Below are 13,638 nucleotides of genomic sequence, written 5' to 3'. Positions count from 1 at the left end.
TGATTCTGTTAAGTGGATGCTAGAGTTGTTTAAAGGTTTTGGGAGCTCTAAGGACGACAAAAAGTTAATCATTTGATTGCTCTAGCGATACTTTGGAAGCTATGGCTGGCAAGGAATGATATGGTATTTGGTAGGAAGCGGGTGGCTTAGTACAAAGTAGTTGATGATGTTAAGGAGTTGTCTATATTTTGGCTTACAAGCAAGTCAAGAATCAATAGTGAAGATTGGAACTTATGGAGAGGTTTTGAATTTGGGGTGTAAGGGGGTATGTATTTTTTGTTGTGGCTTTGTGTGTTGAGGGCTATGTTTTTTGCCTTGTATTTTGGGTCTGTTTATATTTTCCTCAGCTTCTCTAGTTTCTTGTCAGTTTTGGTTTTGCTAATAAATATCTTGTGGAGTTACTTTCTTGTTTTCGAAGGCCATCTTATTCCTAAATTTCTAAATACACAAATAAGTAGGTATCCGTTAAGTGTTAAAAGTGGGTTTTAACTCTAACTATGTACTCACTATCACCTAGAGGTGTACAAATAAGCAAAAGCGAGCTATCTGAGTTTGCTACCGGGCCTCAAAGTGGGCTTCCCATAAGAGAAATGGGCTTAACTATAACTATGTACTCGTTATCACCTAGAGGTGTACAAATTGAGTTTTTTTAATACCCGGGTCCAGGTCTAGGTATTGGTCAGGGAATTCATACTTTGTGTACCCGGGTTCAGGTACTGATGAGAATATGTATACCCATAGGGTAGGGTAGGGTAGGGTAGGATCAGGTTCGGGTTTAAAAAACCCAGATTTTTTAATACTGGGTCTAGGTCTGGGTCCGGGTTCGGGGTTTTTTTTTTTTTACCTCACGGGTGATTGAGCTGCGTCATCATCACCAGCTCGAGATTTCTTTATGAAAGACGCTGATAAAGCACACAGATAGATCACGAAATCCGAAACTCGTTTTGCGAATTCGAGCAGTTACATAACATCTATCGTTCATTCACAAGCTGATCGATCGGAAACTAGATCTGAATTCGAAATCAAACAAGACGGATCTGATCTATGTCGATGGCAGGGGCGGCCTCTGCGCTGTTCCTTCTTGACATCAAAGGCCGTGTTCTGGTGTGGCGCGACTACCGTGGAGACGTTTCTGCTCTTCAGGCCGAACGTTTCTTCACCAAGCACATTGAAAAAGAGGTATTAATAATATTATCATCTTCATTGCTCTTTTTTATACCATCAATAATTGTAGTTAGAAGGAGAAGTAAAACACAATTACTTTGTAAACTAGGCTAATTAGGTTAAGAATTAAGATGAAGGAAATTGTATTGTTTGTTTCTTAGTTAATTTTGGGGGGTTTTAGGCTTCTTATAGGCCAGTTTTGGATGTTTTAGACCAGTTTACCCGGAATTTGCAGAAAGTTGCCCAAATTTGGCTAAAATTTTGCCGGAATCTGATAGAAATATGGCCTGAATCTTGCCTGAAGGTCGCTGGAGCGTCTGGTTGGCAGTAGGGAGATTTTCCTGCACCTCACCTTCCGGAAGGGCTTTTGAATGTTGGTTTATGAAATCCTGAATGATCATTATTGAATGAGTAGGTTACAATTTATAGAGATTACGAGCATGGCCGGCCCTGAGGGTGGGCGGGGAGGACCACCGGCCAGGGCCCGATATTTCGAGGGGCACGTTTTTTTCTGAAAAAGAACCCGATATGTATTTGTAAAATATTTTTTTAATAGGGTACACTCATACAAACACCAACATAGGCTCCCTTACAAAACTATTCTTATGGTTTAGATTAGTTATTAACCTTTTTGGCATTAGATTTAGACCTTTAGTGAGCCCGATACCCAATTTCGTTAAGGCCTACGGGCACATTTTTTCGAGCTCGAACATGGTACACGAATTCTCAGGGCCGGCCCAGATTACGAGTAAGCCTAGTAACCTAACTGAGCCCGTGGGCCCATAATAATATAGTCTAATATTGACAACATAGGTAGTGAGTATGAGATCTCTTTAGTTGAGCTCAATATTTTGATGAATAAATATGTTTGTTGAGTTCTAACTTGACATGGTTTTTGTAGTTTTATTTTATTTCTTAACTAGAAGTACTTTTGTTACGTTAATCTCACAAAAGTATATTGAGAATTTGAGATTAAGGTTTAATTTTTTATATTTATTATTAATCATGGAGCTATGTAAAATAAGTATGTTAATAACTAGTTTTTAAGATAATATGGATCAAAGATAGAATAGAAAGAATACAGAAGATGGGTAAGTAGGTAACAGAAGATAAAAGAGGGAGGCTATTTCGAAGCAATTTTCAACGTACCTTCAACCCGAAACATCACATTCACATGCCTTAATAGGCTTACAAAGAAAACAGAAACTTAACTGACACAAATTAAACCACTACTACACTAACCCACTTATATTCATTAACATAAAATAAAAGCAAAGGAAATGCATGAAAATAAACGGAACATGGGATGATGCATGGGTTACATGAGAAGGTGGTACATATCATAAGATTTTGGTGTTTTGATGAACTTCAGGGTGATGATGCTGGTTCTCAAGGTCCAGTTGTGTATGACAAGGGTGTCACTTATATGTTCATTCAACACAACAACTTATATCTAATGACGGCTTCCAGGCAGAACTGTAATGCTGCGAGTCTTCTTCTGTTTCTACACCGCCTCGTTGATGTAAGTGGCATTTGTTGGTTGTATTATTCAGTAAGATATTTATCAGATTATTGTTGTTAACTTGTTATTGGTAACAGGTATTTAAGCATTACTTTGAAGAATTAGAAGAGGAATCACTTAGAGATAACTTTGTTGTAGTGGTACGAAACTATAATCATTTAATAATATTTACTCACACTATCGGAAGGAAACGCGTTCAACAAAGGCTTATAATTTCGTGCAGTATGAATTGCTTGATGAAATGATGGACTTTGGTTACCCTCAGTTCACCGAAGCTACAATTCTTAGCGAGTTTATCAAGACCGATGCATATAGGATGGAAGTTTCACAAAGGCCCCCCATGGCTGTCACAAATGCTGTGTCTTGGCGTAGTGAAGGAATACATTACAAAAAGAATGAAGTAGGGCTACTTTTGTAATTTTGTTAGGTGATTATTTTGATCAGCTTATACATGTATATGTTTTTTCCAGGTGTTTTTGGATGTTGTGGAGAATGTGAATATACTTGTCAACAGTAACGGACAGATAGTAAGATCAGAAGTTATTGGAGCATTGAAGATGCGAACGTATTTGAGGTTGATTTATTTATCTTTATTTGCATCCATTTGTATCCGTGTTTCATTTACCACAATAAACTTGCATGAAATATAAACAAGCTTTTATGTGAAAATAACTTAAAAAAATTGTATAAAATTTGAAAAGCGATCATTAAAAGTTATGTCTGATAATAACTGTATCTTGGTTGCTGAAATTAGTAATAAACTATAAATTTCTATTTTGTACGCTAAAATCTGGAAAGATGTAAAGTTTGTCTATATTTTGTGCATTTTTTTTCCCTATAATGTGTTATACTTGAGCCAAGTTACAAATACTATTTGTGATAATCTGTTATAAAATAATAAGGGCTGCAAACGAACCGAACGAACACAAACAAGACCTTGCCCGTTCGTTAAGGAAATATATGTGTTATCGTTCACGAACTGTTCATGAACGCTTATCGAACAAGATTTTATGTTCGTGTTCGTTCATTAAAGAAATGAACGTGTTCGTGTTCGTTTGTTAATTTTAGGCATTGAACGTTCATGAACACAAACGGAAACAAAGGACACAAACAAGAGTTCATGAACATAATCTAATGTACATTGATACTTATTAAATATTTTATTTGTCTGTATCTAAATAAAAATAAAAACTAAAAACACTAATGAACTATCGAACACAAACGAACACGTTACTGAACGTTCACGAAATTAAATGAACGAACGCGGCCTCAGTTCATGTCCGTTCATTTATTAAACAAATGAACACAAATGAACTCCCGCCGAACGGTTCACAAATTGTTCGCTGAACGTTCGGTTCGTTTACAACCCTAAAAATAATTGATTGTGCGTTTATTGGTTGCAGTGGTATGCCTGAGTGTAAGCTTGGGCTAAACGATAGAGTTTTATTAGAGGCACAAGGCAGGACTACTAAAGGAAAAGCTATTGACTTGGATGACATCAAGTTCCATCAGTACGTTTTCTTAAATATTAAAACATGTACTTATAAATGGGTTAGTTTGGGTAATATTTATTTCGCTAGGTCATATGGTAAAATAAAAATAAAAAACTTCACTTAAAAAGGAAACAACCAAATTTAATTCTAGGATGAATATTGAAGGTGACGGTTTCAAGTTGAATGGGTAGATCTCGATTATGTTTATTTCTTAACGGGTCAAATCATGAGATTTAACGTAAAAGGAAATGAGTCAAATTGCTCAAATTTGGGGTATGCTTTTATCTCTAGTGAGCAAAACGAGCCAAATCAATAAATTTAGCGAAAAAAGGAAATGTTTCAGTTATTCATCATGACCCATACTACAACGTTACCCATGTTGACCCATTACCCAACCCGTCTGACCCATTTGGCCACTTCTACTACGTATGTTACGTATATATAGGTATATTTTGTTTCCTTTTTGTTATCGTTATCTGTTACTAGTTTTCAGCCAATATACAAACTTGGTGTAGATGTGTGCGGTTGGCTCGTTTTGAAAATGATAGAACAATATCATTTGTACCTCCTGATGGAGCCTTTGACCTCATGACGTATCGACTCAGTACTCAGGTTGCTTTCCCAACTCCTACCCTTATATATTTCTAATAGTTCTAAATTTCATGTGTATCCTTAGAAGTTTTATAATATCACATATACCATTTCAAACCACTAACAATAATCTACTCATTCCATGGTTTCTTTTAGGTAAAGCCTCTAATATGGGTGGAAGCTCAAGTAGAAAGACATTCTAAAAGCCGTGTGGAAATTATGGTAAAAGCTCGGAGCCAATTCAAGGAGCGTAGGTACACTTTTTTTTAGTTATGAAAAGCTGTCTAGAGAAGAATATAGGAGGTGTCAGTTTTGACCATTTACTTATGTATGTGTGGTTTCGGGGAATGGTTGATCTATAACTGGCCAAATCATGATATTTGGCTTACAAGGAAACACGTCAAATTAGTCAATTTTGGTTATAAGGCTTTATCTCTGATGGGTGAAATAGGCAAAAATGTGCCAATTGGGTTAATTTGGGTTTCTATTATATCTAATTAATCAATTATAGAAAAGGTTATTGGATTTTAATAATCAAACTTTAACCAATTGGCCGGCAATAATCCCAACTTAAAATATTTCCCCCTGCCGGTCCCACCTTTCAAGCTATTTTCCTCCACCAAACCTTTACTAAATGAGGTCTAACCCAGTTAGTGTTTTGCTGACATGGCAGCTTATGTGGCACAAAACCTGGTTATTTGTTGATGTGGTGGTGATGGTGGTGTGTTAGATATAGTTTGTAATAAGAGGGGTTAGATTGTAATAATGTGATACTTGGGGGGTTAGTTGTCTAATTGTAATAGTTGTAACAGTGGTAGTTGTTAGTTACTATAACTACCAGGTTGGTTAATGAGAAGGATAGTAACTAACAACTACCACTGTTACAACTATTTCAATTAGACAACTAACCCCCCAAGTATCACATTATTACAATCTAACCCCTCTTATTACAAACTATATCTAACATGGTGGGTGGTGGTGGTGGCGGCAGACGGTGGTTGTGGGTGGTGATGGTGATGGTGCCATATAAGCTTCCACATCAGTAAATAACTGCCACATCAGCAAAACACTAACTGCGTTAGACCCCAATTACTGAAGGCTTGGTGGAGGAAAATAGCTTGAAAGTTGGGACTGGCAGGGGGGGGGGACTTTTAAGTTGGGATTATTGCCGGCCAATTGGTCAAAGTTTGGATATTAAAATCCAATGATCCTTATAAAAATAGCTAAAACGGAAATGGATGAAACTTGAAAGTAACCTAAAGTATATTTTTATTGCATACAATCGCTATATTCACAAATTTAGATTGATATTGTTACTAGTTTGATATCATTTATCTATGAAGGGACATTTTTTCAAGGCAATCCTACCCGAACCGTTGTGCCACATAAAGTATTAACTTTGACCGAAGCCAGTTTGGTTCATTTCCAACCCGCCCTTTTCACCTCTAATAAAAATACTGATTTTATCTCATGAGAATAATTTGATTTTGCAGCACTGCAACAAATGTTGAAATTGAATTGCCTGTTCCAGCTGATGCTATTAACCCGAATATTCGGACCTCCATGGGATCAGCTGCTTATGCACCAGAAAACGATGCCCTTTGCTGGAAAATAAAATCTTTTCCGGGTGGCAAGGTAATAACTTTCTTACCATATCCTAAAATTCTCCTTATATATCAATTCACTAACAAAACCTTCATTTTCTCACAAGATTTGAGTTGCCTTTTTGTTGACTTGCATCTCTCATGACAATATGACATATTCATTTTACTGAATTCTTGCAATATGTTAGAAGTTATTGTTATATTATTTTCTGCTTCTCGTATTACATATAACATATGATTCCTGTCATCATTGTTGCTGTTAACATGTTATTTTTTTTTACATCATTATATTTATATTTTAATTATTATTATTAATTTTTTTATTATTAGAGTTAATTACTGTTTTCGTCCCTGTGGTTTGTCAAAAATCACTATTTCAGTCCATTAGTTTAAAAATTGCGATTTCAGTCCCTGTGGTTTCACTTTCGTAACCATTTCAGTCCACCTTGTAACCATTTCAGTCCCTGTACTAAACAGAATAATGGATTGAAATGGTTACGAAAGTGAAACCACAGGGACTGAAATGGTTACGAAAGTGAAACCACAGGGACTTAAATCGCAATTTTTAAACTAATAGACTGAAATAGTGATTTTTGACAAACCATAGGGACGAAAACAGTAATTAACTCTTATTATTATTATAAACAGATGGATTTACGCTTTTTTTCACAATATGAAACGATTTTTTTTGTGAATATTGTGGTAATCAATTCTAAAACACTTGATTGCTCCTATTTTATCGCCCAGTTTCTGCTAGTTGACCAAGTCAAAGATGAATTTCTTATGTTTGCCATAAATTGATCGCTTTAAAACTTGTATAGGAATACATGTTGAGAGCAGAGTTTAATCTTCCCAGTATAACAGCCGAAGAAGCACTTCCCGAGAGAAAAGCTCCTATTCGTGTTAAATTCGAAATACCATATTTTACAATTTCAGGAATACAGGTGAACTCTCCTCTCTAGTTTTCTACAGGGCATGTTCAAAATAGATAATCTTTTACTGTGGCCCGACCCTTTAGACACCTGTCCCTATCCGTTTTGTTGATAAATTGATTACAAAATAATCTTGTTTTTTAAGTAAGCGATTTAGGAGGTATTTATACATATGAATACCCTCGGTTTACTTTCACTTGTTAGTTAATCCTTTGGAATTTTACAGGTTCGGTACCTGAAAATCATCGAAAAAAGTGGTTACCAGGCTCTTCCATGGGTTCGGTATATAACGATGGCCGGAGAATATGAACTTAGACTTGTGTGAGAATGAACCAATGTAGTTTTTGTAAGCGAATAGGTTTTAGTTGGTGTGTTTTTTTGGCACAATTGTTGTTTCATGGACTAAAGAAGAAATTTGTAAGATGTGATGTTGTGTTGTTCCTCTTTTTAAACTAAATCTTTGGTGAAGCGACTAAGTAATTGATGATTTGATCAAGCCATAGCCGATTAACCGAAAATTGTGGTTTGATTTCAGTTTTATGTGCAAAAGCTCATGTTACTAAAGGGAACGTTTTTTTCTAATTCATTAGACTTTTAGTGAGTTAGAGCCCCACTATACCTCAACAAATGACGCCCGTGAAGCCAATTCAACATACAAGTGAAGGGCGTTAAAGGGTTGGTGGTGTTAATCCCTTAATGTGCTCAATTTTACAAACCGGAGTTTTGCCACAATGCATGCGTGGCCTGTGGGGATGGGATTACAAATTTAGACTTTGCCACCTCATCCCCGTTGGGGACGCTCTTAGTGAGGGAGGTTTTAACTGTCACGTAGGCAGTGTGGCTTTCATTAACTACACATTCGTAGGAGCGTAATGGTGTTTGGCCTAGTCATTGGGTAATGTGGCACCATGTGATTGACTAAGAAAAACTCCCACTACACTTGGTCTTATACAATTAACTATCTTCGCATGTGTTCATGAATTTTCTAACATTGGTAAACAACTAGATTAATAATGGCACGCCTATATGTATGTTAAAGATAAAATGTTATTGCCTAAAAACTGGTTGAGCCAAAAACAACCTATGCACACCTAAACATTATTGATTACAATAAATAAAAGATAGTAATTAAAGATAAAATATGGAATAAGATAGGGTATATATATGTTGATAGAGGTTCATATAATAAAATATGTCATCTAGGATGTTTTGGTGGGACTGACCATGGGTTGATCAGGGGGGTTTTGGGGGTTTTCAGGAACCATCTTAGTTCGGAAAAAATGGAAAAATTTAATGGAAACCCTGTATGATTTGGAAAAAATAGTGAGAATTAGCGTAAATTTACCAAAAGGAACCCCTGGAAAAAAATCGTGAATCCGTCACTGGGACCGACGTATATAATATTTCATTGATAAACTTGTTGGAAGCATCATAGATCTATGATTACAAACCAAATTTTATATACGAAATTGTGATTCGCATCGTGTGTATTAAATCTATGTTTAGCTATGAATTTGAGTTCTATTACAATGTATACGATGTGAAATGATGATGGTCTTTATTTTATAATAATAAAAATAAACAACAAATGATTAGCACAAGTGAAACGAACCTAATAATGTCTTCTTTTTTAATAAAAAGTCTCCATACTCGTACCATTATCATATCAATAATTTGTAATAATGTACGAATTTGATTAGATGTTATATAACTAACGGAATTCCCTTGCGTATGACTTTGGTTCATTACAGCTCGGTATTGCAACGGAAAGATAAAAACTCAAAAATAAAATTGTGATATGCCCAAAAGGATATCGACATGTGTTTTAAATCGAACATAAAACGACAAATACATATATCAGTAACGGTTCCAATAGTACCAATGCTGCCATCGATGTTGTTTAATTAGTCGAGATCAACGTGGTACTGATGGTATCAGTTCGGTTTATCACGGTAATGGTACGATACTAGCACTTGCTATAGTTTACGATATAATAATAATAATAATAATAATAATAATAATAATAATAATAATAATAATAATTTATATTCTATTACCACTCAAAAAGCTATCTATTTAACTTTATAACATCTTTTTCTGATTATTCGAGGTATTAAATTTAGCTTTCCAGTTGCCAAGGGAATATACACCATTACCCATAATCATCGTCCCTCTTTCAATCAGATGACTCCATCATATATTCATGTTCTTGTTAATCATTAACCGGCCTTTTACTGATATATAATATTGCACATGTTTCTTTCTACTTTCTTCATTCATGCAGGCAGGCTGTTAAAAAATACATTTTGATTTTGAAGTAAAAGATTTTAGTTTTTAAGCTTAAAGCTTGTACCATTTTTGTTTTGGTTTTATAAACTTGCAGCCTTGAAAAAAAGTGAGTTTCTCTTGAACCATTAAACCCTGAGATAAACTTGCCATCTTTCGTGAGATAGAAGTGGCCAATTGTTTCGAACTTTCAATAGATTTGCTTGCAACTACCCTTCCTCGCAAGTACAAGTCCCACATCGACCCAGCAAACTTTTTCACTATGCTCTGCACTTGTCCTTATCTTATTTATTGAGTTTTGCCACTTGAACCTACATTTTGTTGATTGGTTAAGGAGTTTTGCCACTTTAACTTGCATTTTGTTGGTATATGTACCACCCGCGTTGAAGGGCCCTAAACCGAATATTTATTAGTTTAATAACATGTATGCTTATATTTCGGTTACTTATACATGCTACTTATAACACGATCTTAAAATGATGATGGCTTATATTTTATATTTTATATTTTAAGAACAATATGAAATTGACTTATATTTTATATTAACAATTATAACAATTTGATGTTTGTTTAATAGTAAATCTTAAAGCACAAATTGAAAAAAAAAATCCATTTTAATTGTTTTAGTATAAATTATCTTTTATTTATCAATTAAATTTATTTTTGTCTAATAACTTTTTTTCGTTGTTTTTTTCAGTTCTAAACCCACCTATATTTAGTTTTTTCTTCAACATTCTGATATTCGAAAATATATATTTTGGTATCGTAAACGACTTTCACACATACTTTAATACGTCAAATTGTAAATATACAAGTACAAAACTCCCTCGCATCATGGGGGCAATTTAATATATTAACATGTTTTACCAATAGTATTTGTTTTCTTTTGATATCGTTTATGATATATAAAATTGTTTCATTATTTATTTTTACAATTTAATATACATGTTTTTCCAATAATATTTGTTTTCTTTTGATATCGTTTATGATATTCATATTTTATATTACTTTAATTTCTCTAGTAAAAAATAGCTGATTAGACCATGTGTAGTGTTAATGTCCCTATCCTTGGACGTTTTGTGCCATATGACAGCTCTCTAGTAAAAAATAGCTGATTAGACCATGTGTAGTGGTAATGTCCCTACCCTTGGACGTTTTGCGCCATATGGCAGACCAGTTAGCGGGGATGTGAGTATTATGTTAAAAGATGTGTAATAAATTTAAATAAAAAGAAAACCCTCAAAAAATCTTATTGGACAAACAAAAGAAAGATTAATGGTGATTGGCCAAAATCAATGATGCAAGGCGTGGAAAAAATCACGCCAAAAGCAAATTTCTTGGATGAACTCCCTGGGGGTGGCATTTGGGCGTGATGGGGCGTTTTTTAAGGGAAAAACGCCCAAAAAACCCCATTACGGATGGTCATAGACCCTGAAGGTATTTATATGCAGGACCGCCCAAGACAAATTGTAATAATAATAAATAGATTAATAAGACATCATAATCATGATATATATTATAGATAGGGAATTCAGCATAATTAAAAAGCATAACATACTTAAACATAAAGAGGGGGTGGCTTGCTAGTCAAACACCTCACATTCTGGATCTACACCAGTTTCATATTTATATTAGAAGATTCCCATCACCATTGTTGAAGATCTAAATCATTGAAAGCCTATCAATGAACAACTTAAACTCTTCATCTCTACCAACCATACTAACTCTAACGAACCCCGGATCCGACCCGAATCTCCTTCCACTCCTTGTTAAGATCTTGTGATTTCTAAACAGCTTCTCACAGTCTTCGATTCCTTCCTTGCATTTCATCCATGCAAAAGCTGTCATCACACATTTCACATTAAATTAAGTTTTCCATATAATTATATTCCCATTTTAACTAATCTATGCATGTGACACATATTTATTAATAATATTGAAAGCTTACATTAGCACATTTGCCATAACAAGTCAAACTAGTATTATATTCAGTTAATTATTTATTACCTGGATGTGCTTGTGTAACATCTCCAGTGTAATTGCAATGCTGGAGAGGATACTTTGGTAGAGTAAACATCTGAGTTTTTTTCACAGTTTCCCTTAAAATCTCCCATCTTTCTGTCAACAAATTTTTGTTGTATTCGAAAAAGTCATCGCCTTCGGGGGATCCAAAACGTTTGCATCGATCAGCAATCACTTGCAAGATCTTTGCAACGCGGAGTTGTGGTTCTTTCGACACACCTATTGTGTTCACTTCCATGAATTTAGTCATCTTTTTCGCCACCTCTTTGTCTTTAACAAGTGCCCATCTATTAATTAATCAAAAAGCATGAGTATAAACTTTATAATGTGCATCCTTGAAGAACAACTATAAAATGGTTATTTTGATATGAAAAACTATTTTTAACCAATGTATGGGTGTATTTCTGTTATGTCTTGCAAATTTCAGTCTAGTGTTTTTAATGCATGTTTGACATTCATATATAATATATTGGGAGGTGGGTCCTTTTGTAATTAATATAGATTATGGTTTTCTATTCAAAAGGGGATGACGGCGCAGTTTGTTGCCCGTCTAGCTGTTATCTATGTAATTTGCGATTGGTGATTGGAATTAATACATAAAGGGGTTAGAAAAAAAAAAACGTAAACTTCTTATTTGTGTTTTCTAGTCGCTCAAACAAATGTAAAATTGTATGGTCCATTGGATGAATAGTCCCATGAAATGCCCATTGTAAGTTAGTTTTTTTTTTTTTTTTTTTCTAACTGGGCGAGTTTGGTTATAAAAGTTGCGTTTCAAAAAAATAATCTATTTTTTTGTTACCATATAAGTAAAATAACAACGTACCCAACTCGCGAACCCGCGTGGCCAGTGCATTTAGAAGCGGTAAACAACATGATGTCGAAATCTAAAGAAGAGGTGATGGGGGTGTATTGAGGCCAATAATAAGCAAGATCATGAATCAACACCCCACCTTCACGGTTCACCACCGAACCTCGGATCACACCACTAGGGTTGTTAGGTGATGTCACGAGCTCGATATATGGTTCATCTTTCTCGAACTCATGGGCATCACCCGCCCACTTGTACAATCCAGACTTCACCAAATCCACAATCTCCGGGTACGACTACATTTATTATTATCAGATACATTCATTAATCAATGTGGGAAATAATCTTAATTTGTAACATAATAATAAAACAATTAATGTAGATAGATTATACATACAGAATAATAAGGGGCAGGTGACACAACATTGATCTGGCTAGCATGTTCAAGTGGCGTTGTGACCGCGAAAAGCACGGCTTGCAGCAACTGGCTCGAACCAGTCCCAACAATAATCGAGTAACCATCGGTTACCGCATTCCCTACCGCACCATGCAGATTCTTAATCGCTTCTTCAAGCTTTGGTTCAAGAAACCAACAAGGGTTATTAGGGTTTGAAAAGTAACTTAAAGATTCAAACCCTTTAATCACAAACGTACACTCGTCCCCTACTTTTCTCCAATAAGACTCATACATCGTTGGATCACCACTGTCATTTTCACAACTTTTATTAAAAAAGATTCACAAAAGAAAACCAAATAAATATTAAATTTGAATAAAAGATTTACTGATCCAGATTGATCACAGCGTCTACTGGTAAGTTTCTGGTATCGCCTCCATGATTCTCCTTAACGTTGTCGCCGTTGGCTGTCATCGATGAACGTCGGGTGATGTGCACTTGATCAGCTCCTCCCATTGTGATTTTTTGGAATGTAGTTGATGTATGTTAGTTTGAGTGTTGGTTTGTGAATGATTTGATGGTCTATTTATAGTACGTGAGATTGATAATGGGATTAATAGCTTAAAAGATGCGATTTAACAGACTTTAATGTAGTAAATTAATCGGATATTCTTTTTCACAGGACTGGGAAAGAGCGTTATTGCAGATTTATGGGAAAAAGGTTGTGAAAAATTCAAGATTAATATATGGTCATCGGTGATTTTTGAATTAGGGATGAGAATCCAACCCGAACCTCACATATTTGTGACGGGTTTGGAGAA

General features: G+C 35.0%; 2 protein-coding genes across 2 annotated transcripts; one reads left to right on the top strand and one right to left on the bottom strand.

Annotated features, from left to right (window-relative positions):
• Positions 1-828: 828 nt before the first annotated feature.
• On the top strand, positions 829-7,802 carry LOC110868546 (AP-1 complex subunit mu-2). Its single transcript, XM_022117739.2, has 11 exons — positions 829-1,179; positions 2,537-2,686; positions 2,764-2,826; positions 2,910-3,086; positions 3,157-3,260; positions 4,090-4,197; positions 4,695-4,791; positions 4,927-5,024; positions 6,264-6,405; positions 7,196-7,318; positions 7,533-7,802. The coding sequence occupies exons 1-11, from the start codon at positions 1,045-1,047 to the stop codon at positions 7,629-7,631; spliced, it is 1,296 nt and encodes a 431-aa protein (XP_021973431.1). The 5' UTR covers positions 829-1,044; the 3' UTR covers positions 7,632-7,802.
• Positions 7,803-11,077: 3,275 nt separating this feature from the next.
• Positions 11,078-13,387, bottom strand: LOC110868545 (L-tryptophan--pyruvate aminotransferase 1). The gene is made up of 5 exons (XM_022117738.2): positions 13,206-13,387; positions 12,820-13,126; positions 12,438-12,718; positions 11,600-11,901; positions 11,078-11,433 (listed from the first exon to the last, which is right to left on the bottom strand). Exons 1-5 carry the CDS (start codon positions 13,331-13,333, stop codon positions 11,255-11,257), a joined length of 1,197 nt encoding a protein of 398 aa, XP_021973430.1. The 5' UTR covers positions 13,334-13,387; the 3' UTR covers positions 11,078-11,254.
• Between the last annotated feature and the right edge of the window lie 251 nt (positions 13,388-13,638).

Source organism: Helianthus annuus, chromosome 12, assembly GCF_002127325.2.
Source record: "Helianthus annuus cultivar XRQ/B chromosome 12, HanXRQr2.0-SUNRISE, whole genome shotgun sequence".
Taxonomy (NCBI): Eukaryota; Viridiplantae; Streptophyta; class Magnoliopsida; order Asterales; family Asteraceae; genus Helianthus; species Helianthus annuus.
Note: the sequence above shows the minus strand (reverse complement) of the source record. Positions and strands in the feature narration are given on the sequence as shown.

Excerpts from the sequence above, each read along its gene's own strand:
- LOC110868546 (XM_022117739.2), top strand. The coding sequence starts at position 1,045 with ATGTCGATGGCAGGGGCGGCCTCTGCGCTGTTCCTTCTTGACATCAAA. Across the intron at positions 2,687-2,763 it reads TTCTACACCGCCTCGTTGAT|GTATTTAAGCATTACTTTGA; the intron begins GTAAGTGGCATT and ends TATTGGTAACAG. Across the intron at positions 5,025-6,263 it reads AGCCAATTCAAGGAGCGTAG|CACTGCAACAAATGTTGAAA; the intron begins GTACACTTTTTT and ends TTGATTTTGCAG.
- LOC110868545 (XM_022117738.2), bottom strand. The coding sequence starts at position 13,333 with ATGGGAGGAGCTGATCAAGTGCACATCACCCGACGTTCATCGATGACA. Across the intron at positions 12,719-12,819 it reads CACCTGCCCCTTATTATTCT|TCGTACCCGGAGATTGTGGA; the intron begins GTATGTATAATC and ends TAATAAATGTAG. Across the intron at positions 11,902-12,437 it reads CACGCGGGTTCGCGAGTTGG|ATGGGCACTTGTTAAAGACA; the intron begins GTACGTTGTTAT and ends ATTAATTAATAG.